This window comes from Cygnus olor, chromosome 21 (genome assembly GCF_009769625.2).
Source record: "Cygnus olor isolate bCygOlo1 chromosome 21, bCygOlo1.pri.v2, whole genome shotgun sequence".
NCBI lineage: Eukaryota > Metazoa > Chordata > Aves > Anseriformes > Anatidae > Cygnus > Cygnus olor.
This window is the reverse complement of record NC_049189.1, coordinates 1,139,509-1,163,362: the sequence shown is the minus strand read 5'-3', so window position 1 is coordinate 1,163,362 and position 23,854 is coordinate 1,139,509. Positions and strand designations below refer to the sequence as shown.

The following is a 23,854-nucleotide window of genomic DNA, read 5'->3' as shown; positions in this document are numbered from 1 at the left end:
AGCATAATTTAACCTTTGCTGTCGAGCACACTGAGCACGGCACGGGCCGGAGGGCTCCAGCTCGTGGCTGTCCCTTGCTGTGCCTCTGGTTAGCGGGGTCACGGCTGCGGGCTGCGCCCCTGCCCCGTGTGTCCTCAGCACCAGAAGCAGACAAGGCCCTGGATCGGTACAAGCCCCGCTCGGTGACTGTGAAACCATTGCCAGTGCAGCCACCCCAAACCCAAACCCTAACCCGAACATAAACATAAACATAAAACAAAAGCAAAACCTGAACCCAAACCCAGCCCTGAAGCTGAACCCTAACCCTAAATCTAACCTGAAACCTAACCCTAAACGTAAACCTAAGCCAAACATTAACCCTAAATTTAACCCAAACTCTAACCCTTCTAACCCAAACCCTAACCTGAACCAAAACCCTAACCCTAAATTAACCCTAACCCTAAATCTAACCCCTGACCCTAAATCTAAACCTAACCCTAAATCTAACCCAAACCCTAACCCTAAATCTAACCCCTAACCCCAAATTTAACCCCTAATCCTAAATCTAAATCTAGCCCTAACCCTAAATCTAACCCCTAACCCTAAATCTAACCCTAACCCCAACCCTGACCCTAAATCTAACCCCGACCCTAACCCAGCACCCAAGCCCCGCCCCCTCCCGGGAGTTATCCCGCAAGCCCCGCCCCTCGCTCTAGCCCCGCCCCTCCCGCCCCGCCGCCATGTTGCCGCTGGGCGATGCGGCGGGCGGCCCCCCGGGGGGCTGCGGCCCCGCGGCCGTGCTGGGGGTGGCGGCCCCGGTGCCGCTGTCCCCCCGCGGCCCCCCCGCCCGGCAGAGCCTGCGGCCGCTGCCCGTGCGCACCGCCACCCGCCGCGGCCGCCTGCGGGACTTCTTCGTGTTCCGGGTAGGGCCCGGCTCGGCCCCGACCCCTCCTCGGTCTCCCTCCCCCGGTCCCCCCTCACCTCACCGCCCCCGTCCCGTTCCTCTCCCCGCAGCCCGGAGCCGTCGAGCAGGCGGTCGGCGAGATCCGCGCCGTGCTGACGCCCGCCGAGGACGGGGAGGTGCAGAGCGTGTGGCTGCTGGCGGAGTAAGGGGGCTGGGGGGGGGGGAGGGGGTAAGGGGGGCTGGGGGGGGCGACGGGCTAAAGGTGGGTCCTGCCCCTCGCCGGTGAGCGGGGCTGAAGGGGGAAGAACGTGGTGTGAGGGGCTGGGGGCGAAGCAAGAGCTGCTGCCGTCCGCAGACAACACCAGGCCCCGATCTCCCAGCCCCCGGCCCCCATCTCCCAGCCCCACCTGCAGGCAGCAGGGCCAGCTCCAGGCCTTCCCCCACGGCACACCTCAGAGCGGCAGGGAACGTGCCCTGCCACCTAGAAAGGCTCCGTCCAAGCCCTGTTTGTAATTACCGTTACGCTACGAGAATGATTGCGGTCTCATCAGCTTTATGTTTCCATTCCCGGTGAAACAACGTTTATTAATTTTTGTAAGACAGCGAAAGCGGTAAAAATAAGCTGTAGCAGGTTTCAAGGTTGAATGCTGAATTCGTCGCCCTTAGAGTGAAAGTAGGACCAGCTTTAGATGCCCTGAGGATGAGATTGTGGCACAGCTGTGATGGTTCAAGAAGGTAGTGTGGCAAAACATGCAGGGAAAGGTAAGATCTGATGTTAAACGTGAAGAAACTGACCAGTTGTGGGTGTACAGATGCTCTTACAGATTAATACGTTAAGTCACACCACATACACAGCAGTTATAAAAGACTTTTTCTCCCCTGAACATGCACAAATGCAGCTATTAATTTAGTAAATGTGGCAGCATGCTAAGGGCACAGCATTGAACTCTTCACTTCCTGGCGAGCTGTTGGAAACTCACCTGCCCCAATTAGCGCTGGGTCCCTGAATTGTAGCAGTTGTAGCACTTGGGCTCAGGCAGCATGAGATAGCCCTAGAGCTCTTTCTCAGTATCTTCCGACCTACTCTGATATTCTTGTTTTCTGATGTTGTTCCATTTCTGCGCTGGGACATTCAACCTCTTATCAGACTTGATGATTCCAAGCAAAGGCTACAATGGAAAATCTGGCCTGACTAAAACTTCAGTTTGTTCTCCTTAGCAGCTCTTCTGTCCCATCAGGCTGTACAATGTTTCTAGCCAGCCAAGAAGACCGCTAAAGCTCGGTCTTGTTACCTTACCAGAATTGATCACTGGAACAACGAGAAGGAGCGTCTCGTTCTCATCACAGATCGGTCCCTTCTGATCTGCAAATACGACTTCATCAGCCTGCAGTGCCAGCACGTGACGAGGATTTCACTCAATGCAGTTGATACCATCTCTGTAGGAGAGTTTGAGTTCCCACCTAAATCTCTGAACAAGTAAGTTTATGGAGTAATATTGTAGCGTTACCCTAAGTAGCTTGAGCTGACAGCCTTTAGTTTTAACCATTGGACATGTTTTGAGGATTCTTCCTTTTGCTGGTGTTAACTCATTTACTGCCTTTACAGTTACTGAAGCTTCACTGGAAGATCAGAGTAGCTGTGGTCTTGCTTGAACACTTACTAGTCGCATTAAAAGCGAGTTGTTCAAGGACAAGACCAGTAGATTTGGGAGAAGTTCATTGCCGTTTTGTAACGCAGTAAGCAGTAGCAGTACCGTAGCATTATTAAAAAGCCAGGTATAAAGGTCAGGTCATACTTAAGTGTAGGTTACTACAGACAGTGCGGTTTAGCCTTTGTGTCCTAGATGTCTCATCAGCGTAACCTTTTTGCACTCAGCTTATAAGAATGTATCTTTACGTGTTGCAGGGATAGAATTATTTAGATGTTTAATTATTTTATCACTTTCCTAGAGAAAAAGCATATTACCATACAGTTTAGCTGCCAGTTTTAAGTAGGACTCTTTCAGAAGGTATGCCTCTAATTAAACTCACTGCAAAGAGTAAAGAATTCTTACTGTATCAATTCTGCTGTCTTCAACCTCAGGCGAGAAGGTATTGGGGTTCGTATTCAGTGGGACAAGCAAAGCCGTGCCTCCTTCATCAGCCGATGGAACCCGTGGTCAACAAGTGTCCCGTACGCCACCTTCACCGAACATCCCATGGCAGATGCTGATGAGAAGATCACATCCCTTTGTCTAGTAAGGGAATCGCCACTTCTATTCTAGGTGGCTTCTTGGTATCGTAGGCTGGATACTACTTAGGTTATTTTGAAAAGACACAGCAGGTAAATCAAACAGAAGCAGCTAAATCAAGGACAGAACTTAGAGCTGCAAGCTGTGTTTCCCCATTCTCCATATTAAATGTCAGAAGGTAAAGATTATGACGTGTGAGATCCATGACAACTACAGCTGTAGTGTTAATGCTTTACACTTCAACATCAGCACCTCTTTGCCTGTGAAAGCGTAACGCTTTTTAAAACAATGGAAAAACATCTTGGTGTTTTGTTTTTGTTTTTTTTTCTTTCAGTTGGAAAATTTTAAAACCCAGCTAATTCAAGCTGTGAAGAAGGCCCATAAGGAGTGTCCATTGCCAGGAAGGGCTAACGGTGTGCTAGTGCTGGAGCGTCCTCTTCTGATCGAAACGTACCTGGGATTGATGTCCTTCATCAACAATGAAGCCAAACTCGGCTACTCCATGACAAGAGGCAAAATTGGATTTTAAAATTCATTGCATTTAATCTTTTCAAGGGAAAGTGATTTTATATTAGTCTCCTGGGGAGAGTACACACTGTGGCAGAATATTTGATAATCAAAGGGGAAAAATTACAGGAATGAAAGGGGGTGGTTGTAGAACTAATAGGTCCCAGGAGGCCCTGGTTGTTAAGGAAGTCACTAGAATGCACAAGCCAGCTTAACCTGAAGCGGACACAAGGTGGTGTCACTCTTGTGTTTTGTATTTAACTTACAGTTCTTACTGGGTCTTAGACAGGGCCAGCGAGCAGTCGTTATTTCCTCTTCCATTTCTAACTACATGTTCTTCCCGGTTAATTCCATGCGATTGATTTCTGCTGCAAACACTCTACACAGCTATCCAAGATACTGCAGCATGTTCATGCCATATTACAGTGCCCTATACAGTGTCAAATCATGTGGTGTGCTTGAGATTGTTTAGAGAGGTATTAGTGCCTCAGTTACAGTAATCTTAGCATTTTGATTAATGCCTGTTAAGAATTCTGAAAGCTGTGTCAGTCATTCTTTAGGAAAGCAGTCAGCAAATTTTGTTAAAGCTGTACTGCTGCATCTGCTCAGGAGCAGTGTACACGAACCATTACTTTGTAAATGGAAGTATATGGCTGAATATATTAGCTTTTTGTAAAGAATAGCTCCCTTTCTCCCTGGAATCTAACTTGCCATTTTCTTACATGTTTTCTTGCTGCAACCATAGACTAAAGACTATCTTGAATGTTGCCAAAAGCCTCGTAAACATTTACCTTTGAAGTTATTATTTAGAAGAACAGTTTTACAACTTAAAGTAATTCTACTTTGATTAGATTTATAGTCTTTGTAATTTTTCCTAAATTTATGGTGGTTTGGGACAGCAGCAGTACAGGACTTCCTAATACCTAAAAATTTAAGCACTGTGTCAGTCTTGGTTTATACTTTCTTGCACTTACCCTCATACTAGTCTCTAGTACCCCATTTCAGGAGTGGTGCAAGAGATACTAAAACCAGAATTACTCCTGAGGTTACCGTAACAAGCTTGGCCATTGCATAGGACTTTCTATACACCCTGGTCTATCAGAGCATTTGTCTGCATAACTACAATACTGAGTAAGTGCTGTGCTGCAGTGGTATTTTCTTGAACTGAAAGTAGGTGTGGATTTCTGAAATTTATATAAAGCTGAAATCATGATGGAATGCAACAAGCTGCTTGCCCCTCTCAATGCATTTTCTAAGGTATCTATTTATTTTATCTTGCAATAAAGTTAAATGCAACTATATTTGTTCTTTGTTCTTCATCTGTGGAGACTGAGCCTGTCAAATTAAGTAGCAGAAGAAAAAAATTCATAAAGGTGCTCCCTTCCCTTGAAGAATCATAGGCTGGCTACTCAAATGAAAGATAAAGGATGGTCCAACAGCTCTTTCCTTACTGAACATTAGATAGCTGGTTCAGAAACTCCCCTTTCAGTTCCCTAGAATATATTCTAAAGTATCAGGTATGATCCTTCTTGGAAAGATTCAGTGCAGTAAGTCTAGGGTAGTACAGGTTTATAGTTAGAGTCATACCAAGTTTATAACTATCAAAATATTTATTGGAAATTATCAAATTTAAATAACAGCTATACATTATATACACTCAGATACAATTTTAGAAAGTAAGATTCCCTAGTTGACAAAATTTCAAAGGAAATTCAACTACATGAAAACTAGTTTTCTTAAAATCCAGACTTCATTCTCTGTGCTTTAGTTGCAACACCATTCAAATATAAACAGTGCTTTACAGATTGGAGTTTGGTTACGCACCTTCAAATAAATATAAGTACAAAAACCTTCAGATTGGGCAATGGGGTTTGACCCTCTTCCCCAAATTTAAGAGCATTTTTAATGCAGCTGATAGTTATTTCACCTCTTCTCTTTCCAAGTAACACATACAAAAGTTCTCCTTGCTCAGAAGTGCCATGGAATCTCCACTAGGATGCCAGCAGAGAGAGACGATCTGGAATTCACCTGCAGAAACAGATCACAGTTTGTCAGCAAGAAACCACCTCTTATTCCAGGCCTTTTCCTAGGCTAAGTCACACACACTGCAAAAAAATATCCTCCTACTTTAGAAGCTTTAACAGTGTTTGGTTTTGTTCCTGTTATAGTAGAGCCAATCTGCTCTCCAGTATCTCAGTGCAAGTAATCTGTTATTGACCGTTTCCCCAAAGCCAACAGTTACTTTGTACTCCATATACAAGCATAATCAAGTTTGGAGACTCATCATTTTAATGCAAACAAATGCCACAAGACTGTCCACTGCTGCAGAGCTGCATGCTCTGATGATCCAGCTGCTACTTGTGGAGAGAGGAAAAAGTTGAATCTTTGATTTATTTTCTGTTTAATAAGCAGAAGGACATTGTGATCTAGCTAATGGCCTGGTATCACTCACTGCAAACCATAAAGCTTCTCATAACACAGGCTGACCTAGAGTTCAGGTTCCCATACGTTCTTCCCTCTTTACATAGGGGACTTCACACATTTTTCCCTGCTTGTATTTTTGCAGTTGTAGTTTAGTTGTTTTCAGAATACCTCAAGACATTCCAGTCATTTCAGAGTATTACAACTCTTGGCATTCTGCACAATGACAGTTCCTATGTAAATAAACTTAGGAGAATGTAAAGCTTAAGAACTCAACATATCACGTGATTAAAGCGACAAGTAAATCATTAGCCCCTGTGCTCTGTCCATGATGTATTTTACTGTGTTTGCTGTCTCATTTCAAATGTCTTTTCAAAGGGTAGAAACACCTGGTTTTAAGAAGCTCCAAGAACACAGCTAAACCTTTACACAATAATGCTTGGACCAATATAAAAGTGGAAAAAGAAGTTTATAAGAAGCTGACGATTGCTTGTGGGAGTAACTGCAGAAAGCTTTACCTTCCACTGGAACCTGCACTGACACACATCCAGCTGGGGACCATAAGTAGACTTTGCTATTTCCTGTACACACAGCAAGTCGAGGTTGTCGTGGATCCCACTGGAAAGATTGGATAGCACACAGCTGCTCTAGGACTACAGATAGCTTCAGCTTTTGAATGTCCCAGATCCAGACAGCATTAGGAATGTTATCTGTCAGAAAACAAAGAGGCAATCACATGAATAGCAGAAGGAAAAACAGATCTCTCAGCCTTTTTCGAAGCAACTCGGTTTGTCCTCCAGTCCATCACTGGCTTTTATCAAATTATTCACAATTCTGCTCCTGTTAGCAGGCTTTGCCTCTGAACCACAACTTTCGCATCCTGACAAAACAAATCCCTCGGGCCTGTCAAAGGGAAAAATTGAATGTTGATCCCACAACTTTTACTATTTGTGTTAATCAAAAGTCGCACTACAACAGGTTGTGAAGAATTCCGCCTTCCAAGAGACACACACTGCACAAATAGAGGAAGGATTCGTGTACTTCATTTTCCAATACAGTGACCTCATATAGATTTGAGGAAATACAGAACAGACTATTTCTGTTAAATATAAAGCCCAAACCAAGGTAACGTAATGGTAAGCAGGTCTCACAGCTCGCAATACTTTACACATGCTACACAGAACATACGCTGAATTTCCGCTGCAGTTAAGTGTTTACATAGTAGAGATCCAATTTTAAATAGGCCCTCAGTCTTTCCACAGAGCAAAATAACTCATCCATTATTGCCCATTTCTGTAAGAAAACACCACGTATAACGAGGAGGTTTCCCTTTTACTAGGGGGCAGTAGGAACTCACCATTTTTGGTTGCCAGGAAGCAGTTGTCTGAACTGAATGCCAACATCCCAATCCCCATTTTGGGATTAGCCCTATCAGCAACTGGTTTGATATACTGGAAAGAGACCGGCACCTGGGAAATGTCATCTGGAAGTGGAAATAAAAGTGCTTTACTAAACAAGCCTGCATGGACAAAATATTTTTATTCCGACTGTTAAAAAAAATCTCTCAAATGATAGGACAGGATTTTACTCTTCTCCAAGATGTTTCAATCAGAAACCTCAGTGGTTTTTAAGACATTGCATCTTCATATCAACAGTTTATTTTTCTTACCCTTCTACAAAAAAACGGACTAGAAATCCTAGCAATTCTGAAACTAAACTATGAAAAATATGTAAGATGAAATTTTCCACTAGTATCTCTAACAAATACCAGTGCAAGGCAAAGGTCAAGACAAAGGTAAGTTACTGTTACAGTACCACAAAAAATAAGACAGTAAAAACAACAGAAAAATGCTAATTATACATTGTCTACTTTCTCTTTAGCATTTCAGAGTCCTTTGTCTGGGGGTAAGCTTAAAGCATTGCTAGGACTACAGCTTCCCAGACAAAAGCCAAATCCTCTTTTCTTGCTTTTTTACATGACCTCATACTAAAGGATTAATCTATCCTAAAACAAATAGCAATGCTGCAACACCTTCCAGTTTTTATCTTTTTTTATAAAAATCACTGAAACTGCCACAAACTATGATAAGATTCTTAATCACTAGTCAGGTGAACTATCACTATTATCTGCCACAGTTAATTCAACTCCAAGGCATGAAATAATATTGCACAAGTTGAACAGATCAGAAAAACACACACAATGTTAAGATAATTCTTTCAAGCAACTCCAGGACTGAGATCTGGCTACGTCCCCTATGCCCAAGCAATTACAGTTCTCTTGTACAATACCCCACTAGCCTTAGCCTGCCTTCAAACCACCCTGCAGACAGCACCCTCGCTAGCAGGGATGCTTACTGCCCTTGAAGCCCTTTGGTTAACTCCGGAGACTTGAGCAGAGCATCCAGAGGATCCATTCCAATATCAAACAGGCAGAGTTTACCTATGATGTTTATTTATAGAAAGAGTTCAAATGGCAAGCTCAAGTGTTTCATTTTAGTAAACTCTGGCTTACATTTACTTTGTGTGCTGAAGAGAGAACTAGCCAACGCTCTTGTCGGTGGGAACGAAAGCCTCTCCGTTTCAACCGATGGAGGTTTCTCCACTTCTTTATACACAACCTACAAAGAAACAAGTGAGAGCTCTACAGAAGGGCCTAGGAGCATTTGAACATGGACTATTAACAAATCATTCACATTCCACTGCTCAAGTGTATTACATCTCAGCACCCCCTAGTTCATTAAAAAAGGAAAGGGTTCCAGCAGGCAAATACTGAGTCCGACATTCTCAGTGAATCATTTGTTTGTTGGAACCATGATCAAGAGAACACTCCCGTGACAAATAAATGAAAGTGAAAATAAATGAAAGGAAAAGTTTTTGCTGAGGTGCGTTTAATGGATCATGCCTTGCTTCTGGTTAAGAGGCATCAGCACTGCCATGGGGATTTTGCAGACTTAACAGTCTACACATGTGAACTCTTAAAGGATATCTGTCCAGACACAAGACCAGGCTTTCCGCCTCAACTGCACGCAGCACTACTACACTGTTCTTTTTACCTTGAAGACTTGAAGAACGAGAGCAGCTTATGATTTTTGGAACAAGAGCTACAGCTCTCTGCCTGCAGGCAACTACCCAGAATCTATGGGGCCAGAGACTACGCATATATGCAAGGATAAAAATAAACAATGACAGATGTTTACAGGAAACTCTCTTTAGGTGAGCTGGATGAGCTTGTAAATACAAGACACATCTAATCACAATCCACTTCAAATGCTGTTTAAAGTTGAGAAATCGCTTCTGTTAAGTTTCCCCGTTTGTCATCATCTGCATAACCCAAATTGGTAATGCAATCACCATCTACATCAAAATACACTGGCATATGACAGAAGTCCTCTGAGAATCTACTAGTGCCAACACTGAGAATCATATCTGTATTCCAAAAAATTTGAAAGGATTCCTCTTTCTCTTACATCCCCTAGTTTTCAAGGGAGTTCTCAAGCACTGTTCATACCTTACAAGGAAATAAACCTACTCTCCAGCATGAAATGGACTTACTAGCATCTTCAGATACAAATAGCTGCACCAACAGAGTGCTGGCAATTATCAATAGATTTTGGATCCGTACTTACAGTCTTTGTGTCAGCAACCGTTGCTGGATGTTCGAACTCTGCGATCTTTTTCCAAGTTACGTGGTTCAAGATACGCACCTAATTCAAGGAAGCATTGCAAGACAGAACTGTTACGACAAAATTCTGCAAATGGTTTAGACAGAAAAGAGAAAAAACCTACTTCTTACCTTTTCATCATAGCTGCCAATTGCCAAAAATTGACTGCTGGGACTCCAGGCAATTGATTTTATGCCTAAGGACCACTCATACGCCCGGTATGTGGACAGCAGTCTGCCATCAAGGGAGTACAGCAATATTTTATACTGAAAAAAAAGTTGATGATTCTAAACAACAACAATATCATTAAAAGCCATAGGCAGGCAAAAACACTCCTGCCAAGCTCTCCCTGGTTAAAGCACAGAAATTTAATACAAAGGGCATAGTGTCTTATCTGCGATATGAGGCGAGGCTCTAGGCATAGATGCACAAAATTATTGTGCAACGTAATAAGATTTCTACAATATTACTTTAAAGCACAACTCATTTATCTGAACAGCTGCTTGCACAACATTCACAATCAAAACTAATGTATTTTTAAATAAATTAGAAATTTAATGTGATAATGTTACCATTAAATAAAGACCTACATAACAGTTTGACATACACTTGTAAGGATGCCCATTGACAATACAGGCATATTTTAAATGTTTCATTTGAGTTCAGCTTTTGTCATATTTGTTTAGAAAGTATTACAATACTAGCTATTTCAGTTACTGCTACACGGCAGCTCTAAAAAACAACCCAAATTCTAAGAAAATAAGCTTTTTCCTCATACCTCTAGACACGTATCCCACACTGCCAGAACACAGCCGTTGGGAGCCCATTCGATCCCAAACAGATCTTGTGTTTCAGTGTCAAAATGCTGTCCCCAAAAGATAAAAAGTAATTAGAAACACTGTACTACCAAATACCGTTGCATCTGACCTAAACATAATCCTTGGTTCTGTACTTTTAAAATCTCCCACAAAGGTAACAGCATTTTGTATGCTAACGTAGAAACAGATACTTTACTATTATGAAAAAATATTCCAGAAAGAGAAACCCAAGAAACTGTAGAAAAAGGGCAAAAAGTTGCAGCATCTTAAAATTAACAGCATTTCATAAAAAAACCAAAGGTAGTTACACTGAATCAGCCAAGAAATCTGGTTAACCTAATTCCTTGTCTCAGAAAGGGTTTTAATTTCTCGGATTCATCCAGTCCAAGACATGCAAGCATATATTCTTCATAGACCATTTTCATCTTTAAATTGAAAATAAAAAGATTTATGACAATTTAAATGATCACTTTGTCATGCATTAGATACCTTCAGCATTACTGTAGAATAGTTTGTTGTAAAGAAGCTCATGCAGAATTTAAAGGTGGAACCTCTGCATTCCATCAGAAATTCTTTACACACATGCAGCATATACAGCTTCCTGAACAGAATCCCTCTGCTATGGGAGCACGCCTGCAGGCCAGCAAAGGAGCCAGATGCTGGCTAGAAAATACACCGGCAAGTCTAAAACCAGACTACCCAAGTGACGGTGTTTAAAGTAGTGTACAACAGATGCTTGTCATTTATGCAGAAGCCGTGGAAGACAGGGACATGTCTTACCCTGAGTAGCTGCCAGTCACTGCATACGAAGAGGCTGACGAAGTCTTTGCAGTCGCGTCTTTCTGCTACTGCCATATAGCGGCCGTCCTTAGTGAAAGCGATCCCTGGCAAGGAGACAGAAAGGTAACGCTAAGAGAAAATAAGGCAGAATAAGTGATGATTCTTCAATGAAAAGCAGTTACTCCTAATTCAAGGGGGAAGTAAGAGGAGAGGGAAAAAAGTTTTACAGAAGATCCCATTAATCAAGTCAATGAGTAGTTTTCACTAATTTCCTTATGCAATTCTTGGACTTTGAATATATGATTTCTAAGGATGCAGCTTTCCAGCTACTGCAGAACTTCATCACACTTCTAAAAAGACTGTTAGATTATTGACAGACAGTTGTTACAAAAAATCCACAGATTTCAAACAAACAGTTCATGTAGCCTAGCCGCATGTGTTAGGTATGCAATTACCGGTATCCCATCAGCTTCCAGGTGTGTGTCCTGTCCACTCATAAAATAAGAAATCCATTGCCATCTTCAGCACACGTGCGACTATTATATACAAACCTCAGCCAGGAAACCGCTAACCACAGTCACGCTGCAGACAGTTCTGACAGGAGCTTCCCTTTCAAATCTTTTCACGTGTAAAATGAGGCACTTTGGATTAGTGCTTTTCTTCACCAGTGCATCCAGCTTAATTTAATGTCTTATAGGACCTTTCAGAGGGGACCAGGACAGAAAGAACAGGCACGTAGATCAGCTGTAATCCTTCTCTCAGTGAGGAAAAGGATCTCAGATTCTAGGGCAGCACTTGCAGTAGGTGGCACATGGGTACTGATTTCAGAGCCGTGCAGCCCTGAGGGCGAGCCAGCCCTCCAGCAGGGAGGGACTAGGAACCTGCTCTGTTCGGAACCATGTGCTTCATCTTTACACATCAGCTTTGTTTCTCTTAGTGCCACATTAAAAATAACATCCCCCTGTTCAAGTTGTGACACTCACCTTGCTGACAAGCTTTGGGATACTTGATGTAAGACACAGACTTGGTGCACAAGGACCACACAGTTATCCGCAGCTGTTGCAAAGAGAAAACAAGGAAGTATTTACTTATTTTTGTAGATTAAAAAATAAAAACAAAAACCCAAACAACCTAGTTCAACAACACAAAGTAGATAAATGCATCTTCTGTGGTTTAATTAAGCTTTGCAATTATTCTACATGGCACAAACAAGTCCTAAGAAAGCCTGCAAGGAATTCTCTCCCGACTCTCTTCGATTCGAGCAAGGACACTTATTTCAAATTAACATTACACACGTATCGAATACTCTAGATGGGTACAGGTGCCTAACACCGATACGGACGCAAGCACTTTGTTAATATCGAAGTTAGGGATGTCAGCCGGAATCTATCAACACAACTGCCAAGGTATTGTACATAGATACTTTTCAGTTGGAAAAGCAGTTTCATCACGGAATCTGGAAGAGAGATGAGGAGTTTATTGCATTTATGAATAGAGGAGAAATTGCTGCAGCTTACGGGTGTCGTATCTCTTGAGACAGGGCTACTAAATGACAAGGCTTTCTTTTAAATACATGCTCAGCTTTGACAGCTAATTTGCATTTTTCTCTTCCCTCAGCCACCCACAAGAAGGCAACATTACATAATTAAAGAATTGGAAGAGAACTACAATACGGTGTGCAAAGAAACGCATTAAACATCTTATCTCGGGTATTTCTGGAGACCTGTGCATCCACCAAACAAGAACTGCAGAGAAGGCAGTCAGCTGCAAAACAAGCCTCTCCACAGCTCTTCAAGGTCACAGCCTGCATTCTGGAAGCTCTGCGTTGCCATCTGCAGATTATTCAATTAAAAAACAAATACTTCCTCTGCCTTAGCAACGGCAGCCACACCAGACATATGTGCATTAATCAGGATGTCATGTGAACCTTCGCATTTATATCTGGAGCAAGGAATGTTTCCAGCATTAGTTTTTTCCTCGTGTTTTCCTACATTTTATTATACCAAGGTAAGAGAACAGGTAAAACTATTTTTGCAATAAAGAGCCATGGTCATAAAACCTTCTTTCCCAAGACTACTGAACAACAAAATTAGTTCTGATTCATTGCATAAGTAAAGCTTTAGCACCATCTACCATTCTCTCACCCACCTGCACCAAGCACAGACCAACTACCAGCAGAAATGGAACAAGTTTCTGCTGCATTTTTTTTGTGTTTGTCCTCGATACCTACTTTCCTTCTCTGAAGCAATTGGTACATGGTAAAATTCTTTAGTGAGAGAGGACCCCAAGGTAGCATCCTGTGTATCTGTTCTACCAGGTAACCCTGCAGACTGTGCATTGTAACAGGACCTGGAGGTTTTTCTCACTGCTGACACGAGTCACGCTTTCTAGCAAAAGCAATTGATAGGTGTTCAAACCGAGCTGTAGAATCCTAACAAATGCTGCGTCTCTCCAGAGATACGTGGAGTCCAAAAGCAGAAGAGCATCATTAGCTAGTTCTCCTACTGCTTTTTTATATGCAAAAGTTTGCGAGACTTGAAAAGACAACACAAGAAACATTATTATTTAATATAACAGGAAAGAGCATAACCAGATCCCGGTCTGAGTGTAAAAAAGGCACTATTGGACCCCTATTTGATGCAGCCTTTATTGTTCTCATCCTTTATTTAACAGCTATGAAATTACAGCTAGGCATCTACAGTACCAACCTGGAAGTTTAACAGATCCTAGAGGAATGCACTAGATGAGCAACATTAATCAAGTTTTATCACTGCAACTGCCCACTTCCGGACATACAGAAATACCACATTGTTAGTCTGCTCTTCAGGCAAGATTTACTTTAAAAATACCAACACGATGCCTACTCACATTCTTCTACAGCAACTGCAATAGTGATATGCTGCTTGCTCCTATTAATTGCAGTGTTAAATGTACTTGCTGCTGTTCCCCCCCGACCAAAACATGCAGGACACACAACACATGCATTCTACAGCCACTTAATACAAGCTTAGCAGCTGCAAGCTTTGAATGCTGAGGTCTGGATCGTAATTTTTCCTGACAAAGCCATCCAAGCTTACATTTGTGTTACTACTTGGCCTCACAATCAACTCACCTTGCCTGCTGCGTGTCACACACACTTCTATCCCGCACCGTACAGACTGGCTCAGAGCCTCGGAAAACACAAAAACGTACTGCTGAGCATGTATGAAGAGGGAAACCTCTACCAGAGAGAAACAGCCCGGGGCGTGCAAGGGCTCTTACCTCTGCCTTGCCCGAGACTGCACCTCAGAAGAGAAATGGCAAGTACACCTCCCTTTGAGAATTTTTCCGCATCCATCCCTGCTACGCCCGTAGGTGCAGTCCTCCCGTTTGCTGTTCAGGAGCCTCCTCTAAAAGGGAGGAGTCTGACAACTCCCGAGAAGACATCAGTAATGTTTTCCCTGTTCATTCCTGTACTGTCGCACCTAACAGCTAGACGTGAGCTTACTTCACTGCCACAGAAAGCTTCAGCAACATTAACGTTGTTGGAGTAGTACTGCGTTGCTCCATTACCTCCCTAACACATCATTTCTAGCACGTAAGGCATAAATTGTAGGAATGCCCTCTCCGCAGTACTTCAGAGACACTACAGAGCTCAACCAAGAAGCACCCAGAGCATGTTTCTAGCCAATCACACAAAAAAGCCCCCCGCTTTTGAAGACAAAGCCTATTGTAGGTACCAAGTATAATAATACTTTGATGACCAAGGCACTTCATCTTCAGAGTTGATCGATGCTCGATTCAGCTCCAGCATCTCCCCTGTGCTTACCTTTTATTAACTTGCAGCCTTTTCACACCTACACTGGAGACCACGTGTAAGTTCTGCAGTAACTTCACTGCAACCTCTCGCCCAAGTCACATAACACCTAACCCAAACGTTTTGTCCCAGCATTAAAAGCATGTGAAAGCAAACTACTCTGACACCCCAAATCAGGATTCTTTTCAGTTCTATTTGTCTAGAGACAAAAAACATTTTCTGAACTGAGAAAGACACACTGCGTGCTTCGCCTATGGACCTGACCCGTCTTACACAGGCTAACAATGTTCACAATTAGATGTCCCCAGAAGGGGGAACCTTCATCTTTCCCGCTGGAAATGAAACATTATTCCACAATCCTGCCCAAGCTGACAACATGAACTAGCCCAAGGAGGTTTATTGCCCAGCTGACAGAGGTGATTGAGAGACAGAAACAAGATCACAGACCGACTGAAGTTGGAGGGACCTCTGGAGATCATCTTGTCCAACCCCTGCCACGCACAGAGGATGAAAAGAAAGCCAAACACGCCACTAAAGTCACAATTAGTTGTGTTCTTCTTACTGACTTTTCTCAGAGTTCACGGGGAAGGGACAATTGCTTTTCCAGCAGGAGAACAGACTGCGGCCAGCTAAGTCCCTGGCAAGCACTGCTTGGCCGATCATTTTGAGGGATCCTTTACTACAGGTGACTAGATTAAGTGGAGTTGTCCAACTCAAATCCAAGTAATAGTGGTGTCTGAGAAGTTTTCAGCTGTTGTTTTGCAGTGGAAAAACAAACCAAAAGCAGAAGCATTTTTAAAATAGCCCAAAAACAGCTGAGAAATAAAAAGTATTTAGATGGTAACGTGATAAACAGTCTCCAGCGCTGGGTTCAGGACTGCGTCCCGATGTTGACAGCTATAGGCAGGTGTAAGACTGGTGATTTTCAATAGATAAAACACACTTTTAAACAACCTTGCATCTCAAATGACTGTCAACTTTTGTCCCAGACTTGACTGGGTCACAAAGCCTCCTTACATAGCAGTGTCTGTCAGCACCGGATTTCAGAAGATTATTCAGAGCACATTCCTCGACAGAAAGCATTTTTCAACCAACGTAACCATTTCCAGTTACTAAGGATTAGCTCCAATATACACAGAAACGCACACATTTTTTCTGCTGCTGGAGTTCTAAAGAAGTTCCTTAATGCTTCAGCACTAAAGTGGAACTAGAGAGAGCACAGCACGTGCAGTTTGTAAGTATGGGTCTTAAAAGAAGCACTCCAGAACAACGCTGATTACCTTCAGATACTTATCACAAAATTTGGAAGCTTTAAAGAAGCAAAAGCTCCATTTGCTTTCTCTGCATCTTTTACTCACAGCTCGTTTAAGCTCTACATGTGCCTATCAATCCGACATTCGGGCGGAAGGACAGCACCGTAAGAGGAACAATACCGGGTACGGCATCTTCTGCAGGACAAACTGAAAACAGGGAACCTTCAGGTAACCAGCTTGCTGTGCTAGACACACTACAACGCAGCAGGAGCACAGAACTGCCCCACAAAACAGAGAGGATTTCAGCAGGAGAGGAAGCACCTGCTGCAAAATAGAGCAGCAAACAATAGCCGTGGGATGACAAGCTGCCCTCCAGGGCTCTACGTGAATCACTAGCGTTGACTCCGTGTGCCAGCTTTTTCAGATTCCAGGTAGACTTTGCATAGCAGGCTTTCAGAAAGCGCTTTTCTAATTTTCACCAAGTCTTTATTTATTAAAGCCAAGAAAAAAGTACCTTCGGATCACTATTTTTCAAAACTGCTTTCCCTAACAGAATTGTACTCTAGCTTGGTATGAACAACAAGGTGATGAAAGAAATCAAGCTGTAATTATTCTGGCCACTTGTCATGTGCAGCTATAAGATGGAAGCAGACGATTAAAAAAATGCCTTCCAAGTCTGGAAGCACCTTTGAATATTTCCGGCTGCCTGGTAGAACTAGTGACTCTGTATATACTTCCCCTCATAAGACTGCACCATCCAGCAGCCTTGCGCAGCGTGCTGTTCATTGCAGCGATTATGAGAAGATTTAGATAGCTACCTGTACCATTCTACATCACTGTCCTCTGCAAAATAATTCTGGGACCCAGAAAACCTACGCATTTTCACGGACTCATCCGCAATAAAACGATCATATTTGCAGACTTACGTTACTGTGAGGCAGCGATGCTCTCTAGCTATTATTATTTAAGGTAATTGAGTCAAAATGGATTTCAGCAATGTCAGAATCCTGATGCACTCTTCTCCAGTTAGAAATACCACACCCCCCACAATTAAAAGCCTCATAACATCATTCACTCTAGCACTGACTGCAAAAAGAACTGGACAGCAAGTTAGCTGACGAATAAGTTTTCTGTGGCACAAGTAAGTATGGATTGCTGGAAATAAATTAGCAAAACCGTATGCTTTTAAAAATCCTCTTAGGAATAAAAGTTATTTGTGAGTTTACAGTGGAGCTCGCATGCTGACCTGAAGAATTACAAGTACGAGTAATTAATCGATGCTGTTTGAAAGTGCCACACTACCAAAGCCAAGCTGCACTGGTTCACAGGGAACCTTTGAGCCCTCCGAGCAATCTTTGAATTTGCTAAGGTTCATTAATACACCAATATTAAATGTCCTGACAATTTCTGTCTTGAGCACCGCTCATGTCTGCCCCACCAGACTATGGATTTAGCATGCTATAGAGTAAACACAACTCAGACATCGGCATAACCCAGGCAGCTGTCTGACAAAAGCTAATTTAGCAACCTGTTTACAGCTGGAAAGAAAACTTATCCCAACACAGATGCCAACTTGGCAAAGGCTTAATGAAATCCTCTAAGGTCAAACCGAGTTCTGTTGGGAGGTAATAAATACTTGCTCATCCACCCCCACACGCATGTGCCATACGAAACTCACTTGCAGCACATAGCAGCAGCCCTCAGTTTGGGTTACACAGACTGCTACGCTTCTGCCTGAGTAGCGAGCATGTCTTTACTGACTTCAGGTTGAAGCTCTGGGCTCCTTTATTTTAATCACCATCAAGGTGAATCATTCCTGGAAAAACTCAGGCTTAAACTCATCACTCCTCCTAACCATGATCCGAAAGGGTGGGGGAGAATGGAAGGAGACTGTTTTATAGCCAGAAAAATCTCTACCTCAGTCAGCACTAAAAACCCTGGCCAAACACTAAACGGGCTTGCCAGAGAATCCCACAACGTGTGCACGGGGAACTACACTTCAGCTGCAAGCATGTTTCTTTGGAGGTTTCCTTGAGAACATCAGCACTTACACTAACTCTAGTATGCACACATCACAAATTCCCCCATCTATCACCGAAATCTTGGTCAGTGGGATAAAAAGGGAAATCTTGCAGTGCAATATTTGAATTCAGTGCTAGCGAGGATTGTGTCACAACAACGCGTCATCTAGTTTTGAAAAGATTAGATACAGCAAAGAGAAAAAGTTTCTTGCACGTGGTTCCTAGTTATTTTCTGACCATTCCTCTCTGCACTGAATAACATCAATCATCAGCTATAATCCAAACTATAAAGGTGGAGAGTCAGACTTCCACACACCTTCCAACAAGCCCATTGTGTCCAGCACACACAAACTGCTTCAGTTTCTACACCTAGAACACGGCTCTTAATCAATAAGCACTTGCATGCACTTTAGTTGTAATTTCACAAGTGGTTCTATCAACAGCCTTCTGACTCCTACCTATAAAATCAAGCATTTCTGTAAGCATTTTCAGGATCTAGTTATAAACCTAAGAGCTTATTTTTTAATTCCACAGCCAGTCTTAAATTTTTGTGGATGTGGTTTTGTTATGCTTGTTTGCTAGAAACCCGAGCTTTCCCTGAGCTACCAACACCACATTTGATTACTAAAAATGCTTTGATAAATGCTGGTTATCCCTTCACTTTTCTTAAGCACACAGTTTTACCTGTATAACCTGAAGTGCCCATTCTCTATTATATCAAACACAAGAGAATAAAATGTTAACGGAGTAACATCTAAACTGGAATTCACCTAGATTACATCTGTGAATATAGGAAAACATTGTGTTCTTTACCACCACTACAGCTTTAAGAGCTTCTGGTTATTTTAAGAGGCAAAGTGCAGACAGCAACATCTGATACCATCGAGAGTAATCATGACTTCACACTTACATGAAACTCAGTTGTATTGAGAATGTGACGACCATCCGGACTCCAGCATGAAGCCACCAATCCTGCTGAGCCTTCGTCTATCTTACAGTGCCAGTCTGGCTGCTCCAAGGACCAGACCTAGGACAGAGAGGAAACCAAACAGACTGCACCAAACGAACACTTCATCTAAACCTCTTCTTGCAAGAACACGCCACAGCTGAGGAAAAGTTCCTGCATCACATACCAGAGAGGTCAGGAAACCTCTGAAAGCCCGCAGCCATGAAGGACTGGCGCTGGATTCCGCTACAAAAGTAAGCCCCACACCTCTGTGTGTTAATACAAATTGTAAAGCGAGTTTTCTTCTGTGATAAATATTCTAAGCATCCAGCAACTTAAAAAACATGCTTTAGCCCACTTGGCAAGCTTGCATGTATTTGTTTCCTGCTGAAATAAGAAGCTTCTAAGATATTCTCTAGCTTTGGTTTAAATTGGTTTGCTAAGTATTTTATTCAAATTTTGGTTGTTTTCAAACTGAGATGTTTGTGATAGTTTTGTAAATATTAGCCTGCTGAGTTACAAAGCCTCAAACCACGCATTAGGAATAACAATGTCAATTACTTTAGCAAAAGCACTGAACAACGGCTTGCTGTTACGTTCTCACTCACACCACACGGGAGACATACCTGGTTCGGGTGCTTACCTGGACGATCCCTCGCTTGTACATGGCACACAGGATGAAAAGGGAGTCGGACGACCACTCTATGTACTGAATCTGATCCAGGCAAGTGTACAGCTGGAGGAGCTGGAGGGTGGTCACGTCCCGAACGATGAGCCGGTACTGCACACACGAAGCCTGGGCAGAACCAAGAGCAGAGCTGAGCCGGTGCGTCAGCGCCAGAGCTAAAAACTGCAACTTTCGCTGCATCCCAACGAAACGCTGCTGACCCAAAGAGCTTTAGCTACATTTTTTTATTTATTTATTTATTTTTTCTCCTTTAAAAAGGCCTGACTGACATAGCTGTTGTAACACAAACCGCTGTACGAATATTTAAGCCAGCAGGGGGGCCTCTCGTCATTCAACAAACCGAGCTCATTAACTCCCAGACCGCTCGTCGGGCACAATTAGCCCTAATGCCCCCAAACAAACCCATTTTGGGGGGAGTTTGCTCGCCAGCCCCGGGGTCTGGGCAAGGCGCCGCGCTGACCGCGAGCCCGTCACACGGCCCCGCCGGACCCCAGCGGCCGGGGGGCGACGCCCCAGGAGGAGCCGGCCCGGTACCAGGGGCACCCACCAGGCAGCGCCCGTCGGGGGAGATCCTGCCCAGCAGCCCCGACAGCCGGCACGGCTCCGAGAAGTTCATGGCGGGCCCGGCCCAGCCCTCGCCCCGGGCCGGCCGCGGGAGGAAGGGGCAGGCGCCGCTCCGCGGGGCTGCCAATAAGGGCGGGGGGGGCGCCGCGCTGCACGCCGGGAAATGTAGTCCCGGCCCACAAAGTAATTATCATGCAAATTAGCTGGGTAATGAGAGCCCGCGCCGGCTTCGCGCCGTGCCCCGCGGGCTGAGCTTCCCCCCTCGCTGCGGTTTCAGGCGGTTGGGCCCAGGCGGCTAATTACTGGCGGTAATGAGAGGCCAGGCGGCCGCCACCTGCAAATGAAGCACCTCAGCAAAGGCGGTGCTCCCAGGATCTTTAAAAATTAAAGATCTTAAGGGTTTTTTTTGAGAGAGAAAGAGCCGAGAGTCGCTGCCGAGGGGGGAGGCAGGCCTGCCCGCACCGGGGTGCACCCCCCGGTAGGCCTGGGGCAGCTGCAGACCTGGAAAAGGCCCAGGATCCGCCTCTCTGCCCCAAAATGTGCAAAGCATTGGCACTGACAGCCCCACAGGATGATGTCCCCACACTGCTCGGCTCCTGCTCTCAAATCCGTGTCAGTTCGGTGCCTGTACACAGCCCCAGCATGGTTGCACAAAGGCAGCACGCCCCGTCCCACATCCACCTTTGTGAGCGGTGTAAAAGCGGGATCAGAGCACGCGCTCGAGGCCCATTCTCGGGACGCTTTATGGATCGTGCATTTAGGCCCTAAAACCAACTACAGTGACTCCAATGTGTTTAGGGTCCCATAAACCCATCTGTCCTCTCACTCTGCCCGCGCATAAGGCCTGCGGGCTGATCTGAAGCCAGGGGCAGCGATTTTGGGGTGCCTGCGGGCAGAGCTTTGGCTGTTCGTCTCTGAAGGGAGGCGGGTGAGTCAAGCACGCGACCGACTTTTTAAAGGTCACGAACACCTCTCGGTGGTTTCACCCCAGTGACTGAATGCAGTCGAAAGGGAAAGTCAACAGGAGAACTTCAGCTTATGAAAATGGGTGTCAGTAAACAGATATTCGAGGAGTCTGCAGAAGGAAGACTAATGCTTGCCGCCTCCTTGTGAGTGCTGTAAAATGCCTGCCAGCCTGCCGGTGGCCCTGGAGCTGTTCTGAGCAAGGAAGAAGGCTCTCAGTCCTGCTGTCCTTTGGGGAACAGTCTCCCACTGCAGGCAGTGCCAGGCGAAGTGCGGTGCCCTTGCACATCCCGAGCATGGTCTGTCCCAGGCCAATAATGCCCCAGGAGGGATGAGCTGGACATTTTGACCAATGCAAGCACCAAAACAACTCCAGAGCAGCAATCTGGTGGGGTGCAGAGCTTTGGTGCACATGGAGTCTCCTTCCCAACCCGACAGCAGCCATCGGGCGAGCATTGCTCTGTGGCTCTGCTGCTGGAGCCCCGGAGGGCTGGCTTGCCCCGGAGTCACTTTGGCACTGGTGACCAGCTTAATTCCCCAGCACGCTTGGCTGAGCATTCCCCACCCCCTTGTAACTGCCTCGTATTCCAGGAAGGAGCGCACAAGCCTTTGCCTCACTTTTCACATAGCTTTCAACAGCTCCAATGTCATTGCCTAGGCGACCGGGACGCTACTAGATTGTAGTGCAGTAAATAACATAGATCCTCAATCCCAGGCCGCTCCTGTCTGTGGGAGACCTCCGGGGGAACTTGAAACGCTTGGGGAGCCAGAGCAGGTAGGAGGAAAAAAGACAAAAGGAAACCCCTTGCTATTTGTGTGTGTGCGGTACTCAGCACAGACCCTCTCAGTAGCGCAGCCGGCAGATGACTCGTGGCCGTTTTGCTTTGTAGGGTGGTTATGCAAAATTAAGAAGTCTTTGAAAGTTTGCTCCGAAGTGCCTTAGATCCAGAGTTAAAGCACTTGTGGAGGAAAGAACAGCCAAGTGTGGGATGAAGCAGCAGAGGAGGGGATGGACACACGCGGGATGCTGTGGCTGGTTGCCTGCTGCCCGGCTCCGTGCGGTCGGCAGGGTCGGGTCTGCACTCAGGGCTGGTGCTTGGCTGCCAGGTGCAGGAGGGACAGCCGGCTCTTCTCACCTCCTGCCCATCATGAGCTGCGAGGGACTCCTGTCTGTCGACTTCTGAGTCTGTCAGAGTGGATTTGGTCTCACTCACTCCTGCTCACTTTTCTAAGCATTGTTTTGCATGTGTGAATTTACTAATCAGGGACAAGTGAGCAAGAGCACAGGTGATGTTGCGACCTTGGAACCTATCTACATTTTGCAAACGTTAACTTTGCTGCAGGTTGGATGAGCCGGATCATTCTCAGCATGCAGTGGAGGGGAGGAGAGGAGGCACAGATACAAGTCCACAAAACATCAAGCAATGCTCTGCAGCCTGGTCTGAGAGCTCTCAAAAGTCCCGATCCCAGGACTGTGAGCTCAGTGCAGTGCACACTACTTACTGCATGGAGACAGAGCGATTCCTTACCCAGTATCTCAGCAGTGCAGATTTATAGACATGTATGGCTTGATCAGGTTCCCGAGGTCCTCCTCTCTCAGGATGGGCCAAGAGCCTCTAAAGATTAGGAATAGCCCTGTTATGCAGGTTTGTGTGCATTTATCTCCCTGTAAGGCAGCTGAAAAAATGTTGTCACATTTCATTCTGGGTTGTTGGAGGTGGCAGGATACTGGTGAATATGTTACTGCTTGGTGAAATAGCTGTAGACGTTTCCAGGTATCCAAAACTGAGGCTTAAAGTTAATGGTGAGATGAGGGGTGCTCCTTTTAGAGACCACGGGAACGCAGCAGCCAGGCATCACCTCCCAGCAAGGCTTCATCCCCCTTGTTACACTTCTGGTACCCCTTCCTTATGCTGATGAAAAAAGGACATTGAATTTGTAATAATTCTCAGAATATTTTCAGAGCCAGTGGTCAAAATAAGAAGAAATTGTGCCCCTGGAGTGACACATCCCATCCCATGCTGCACAGTCCAGCAGCTCGGTGGAGGGAGGTGGCAGCCCCCACGTCACTGCTAATCTGGCAGTGTACAGAGCTAGGTCCCCAAAGCAAGCAACCGTGGGCTGTTTCCTCCTTGCAGGCTTTGTCTCTGTGCTTCCAGCTGATTTTTCACTGTGCAATTTCCCTGCAATGCACTAACTAGCAACAGAGGGAAGCAACAATCCAGTGAATGGTGGAGGAGACTCGAGAACGCACGCGGAGAGGCAGCTCCCACGTGGAAACAAGCAAATCGCGTAAGCAGCAATAGATCCACGCACCGAAC

The 23,854-nt window shown here is 44.8% G+C and overlaps 2 protein-coding genes across 2 annotated transcripts; one reads left to right on the top strand and one right to left on the bottom strand.

Annotated features, from left to right (window-relative positions):
* The first annotated feature begins 717 nt into the window (after positions 1-717).
* Positions 718-4,917, top strand: TPRG1L (tumor protein p63 regulated 1 like). The gene is made up of 5 exons (XM_040533848.1): positions 718-902; positions 994-1,085; positions 2,184-2,360; positions 2,967-3,120; positions 3,449-4,917. Exons 1-5 carry the CDS (start codon positions 720-722, stop codon positions 3,641-3,643), a joined length of 801 nt encoding a protein of 266 aa, XP_040389782.1. The 5' UTR covers positions 718-719; the 3' UTR covers positions 3,644-4,917.
* A 302-nt stretch (positions 4,918-5,219) lies between these two features.
* WRAP73 (WD repeat containing, antisense to TP73) lies at positions 5,220-20,713 on the bottom strand. Its single transcript, XM_040533847.1, has 12 exons — positions 20,554-20,713; positions 19,962-20,114; positions 19,283-19,399; positions 12,286-12,358; positions 11,303-11,406; positions 10,483-10,569; positions 9,836-9,970; positions 9,669-9,746; positions 8,555-8,660; positions 7,400-7,525; positions 6,561-6,752; positions 5,220-5,649 (listed from the first exon to the last, which is right to left on the bottom strand). Exons 1-12 carry the CDS (start codon positions 20,620-20,622, stop codon positions 5,540-5,542), a joined length of 1,350 nt encoding a protein of 449 aa, XP_040389781.1. The 5' UTR covers positions 20,623-20,713; the 3' UTR covers positions 5,220-5,539.
* Positions 20,714-23,854: the final 3,141 nt, after the last annotated feature.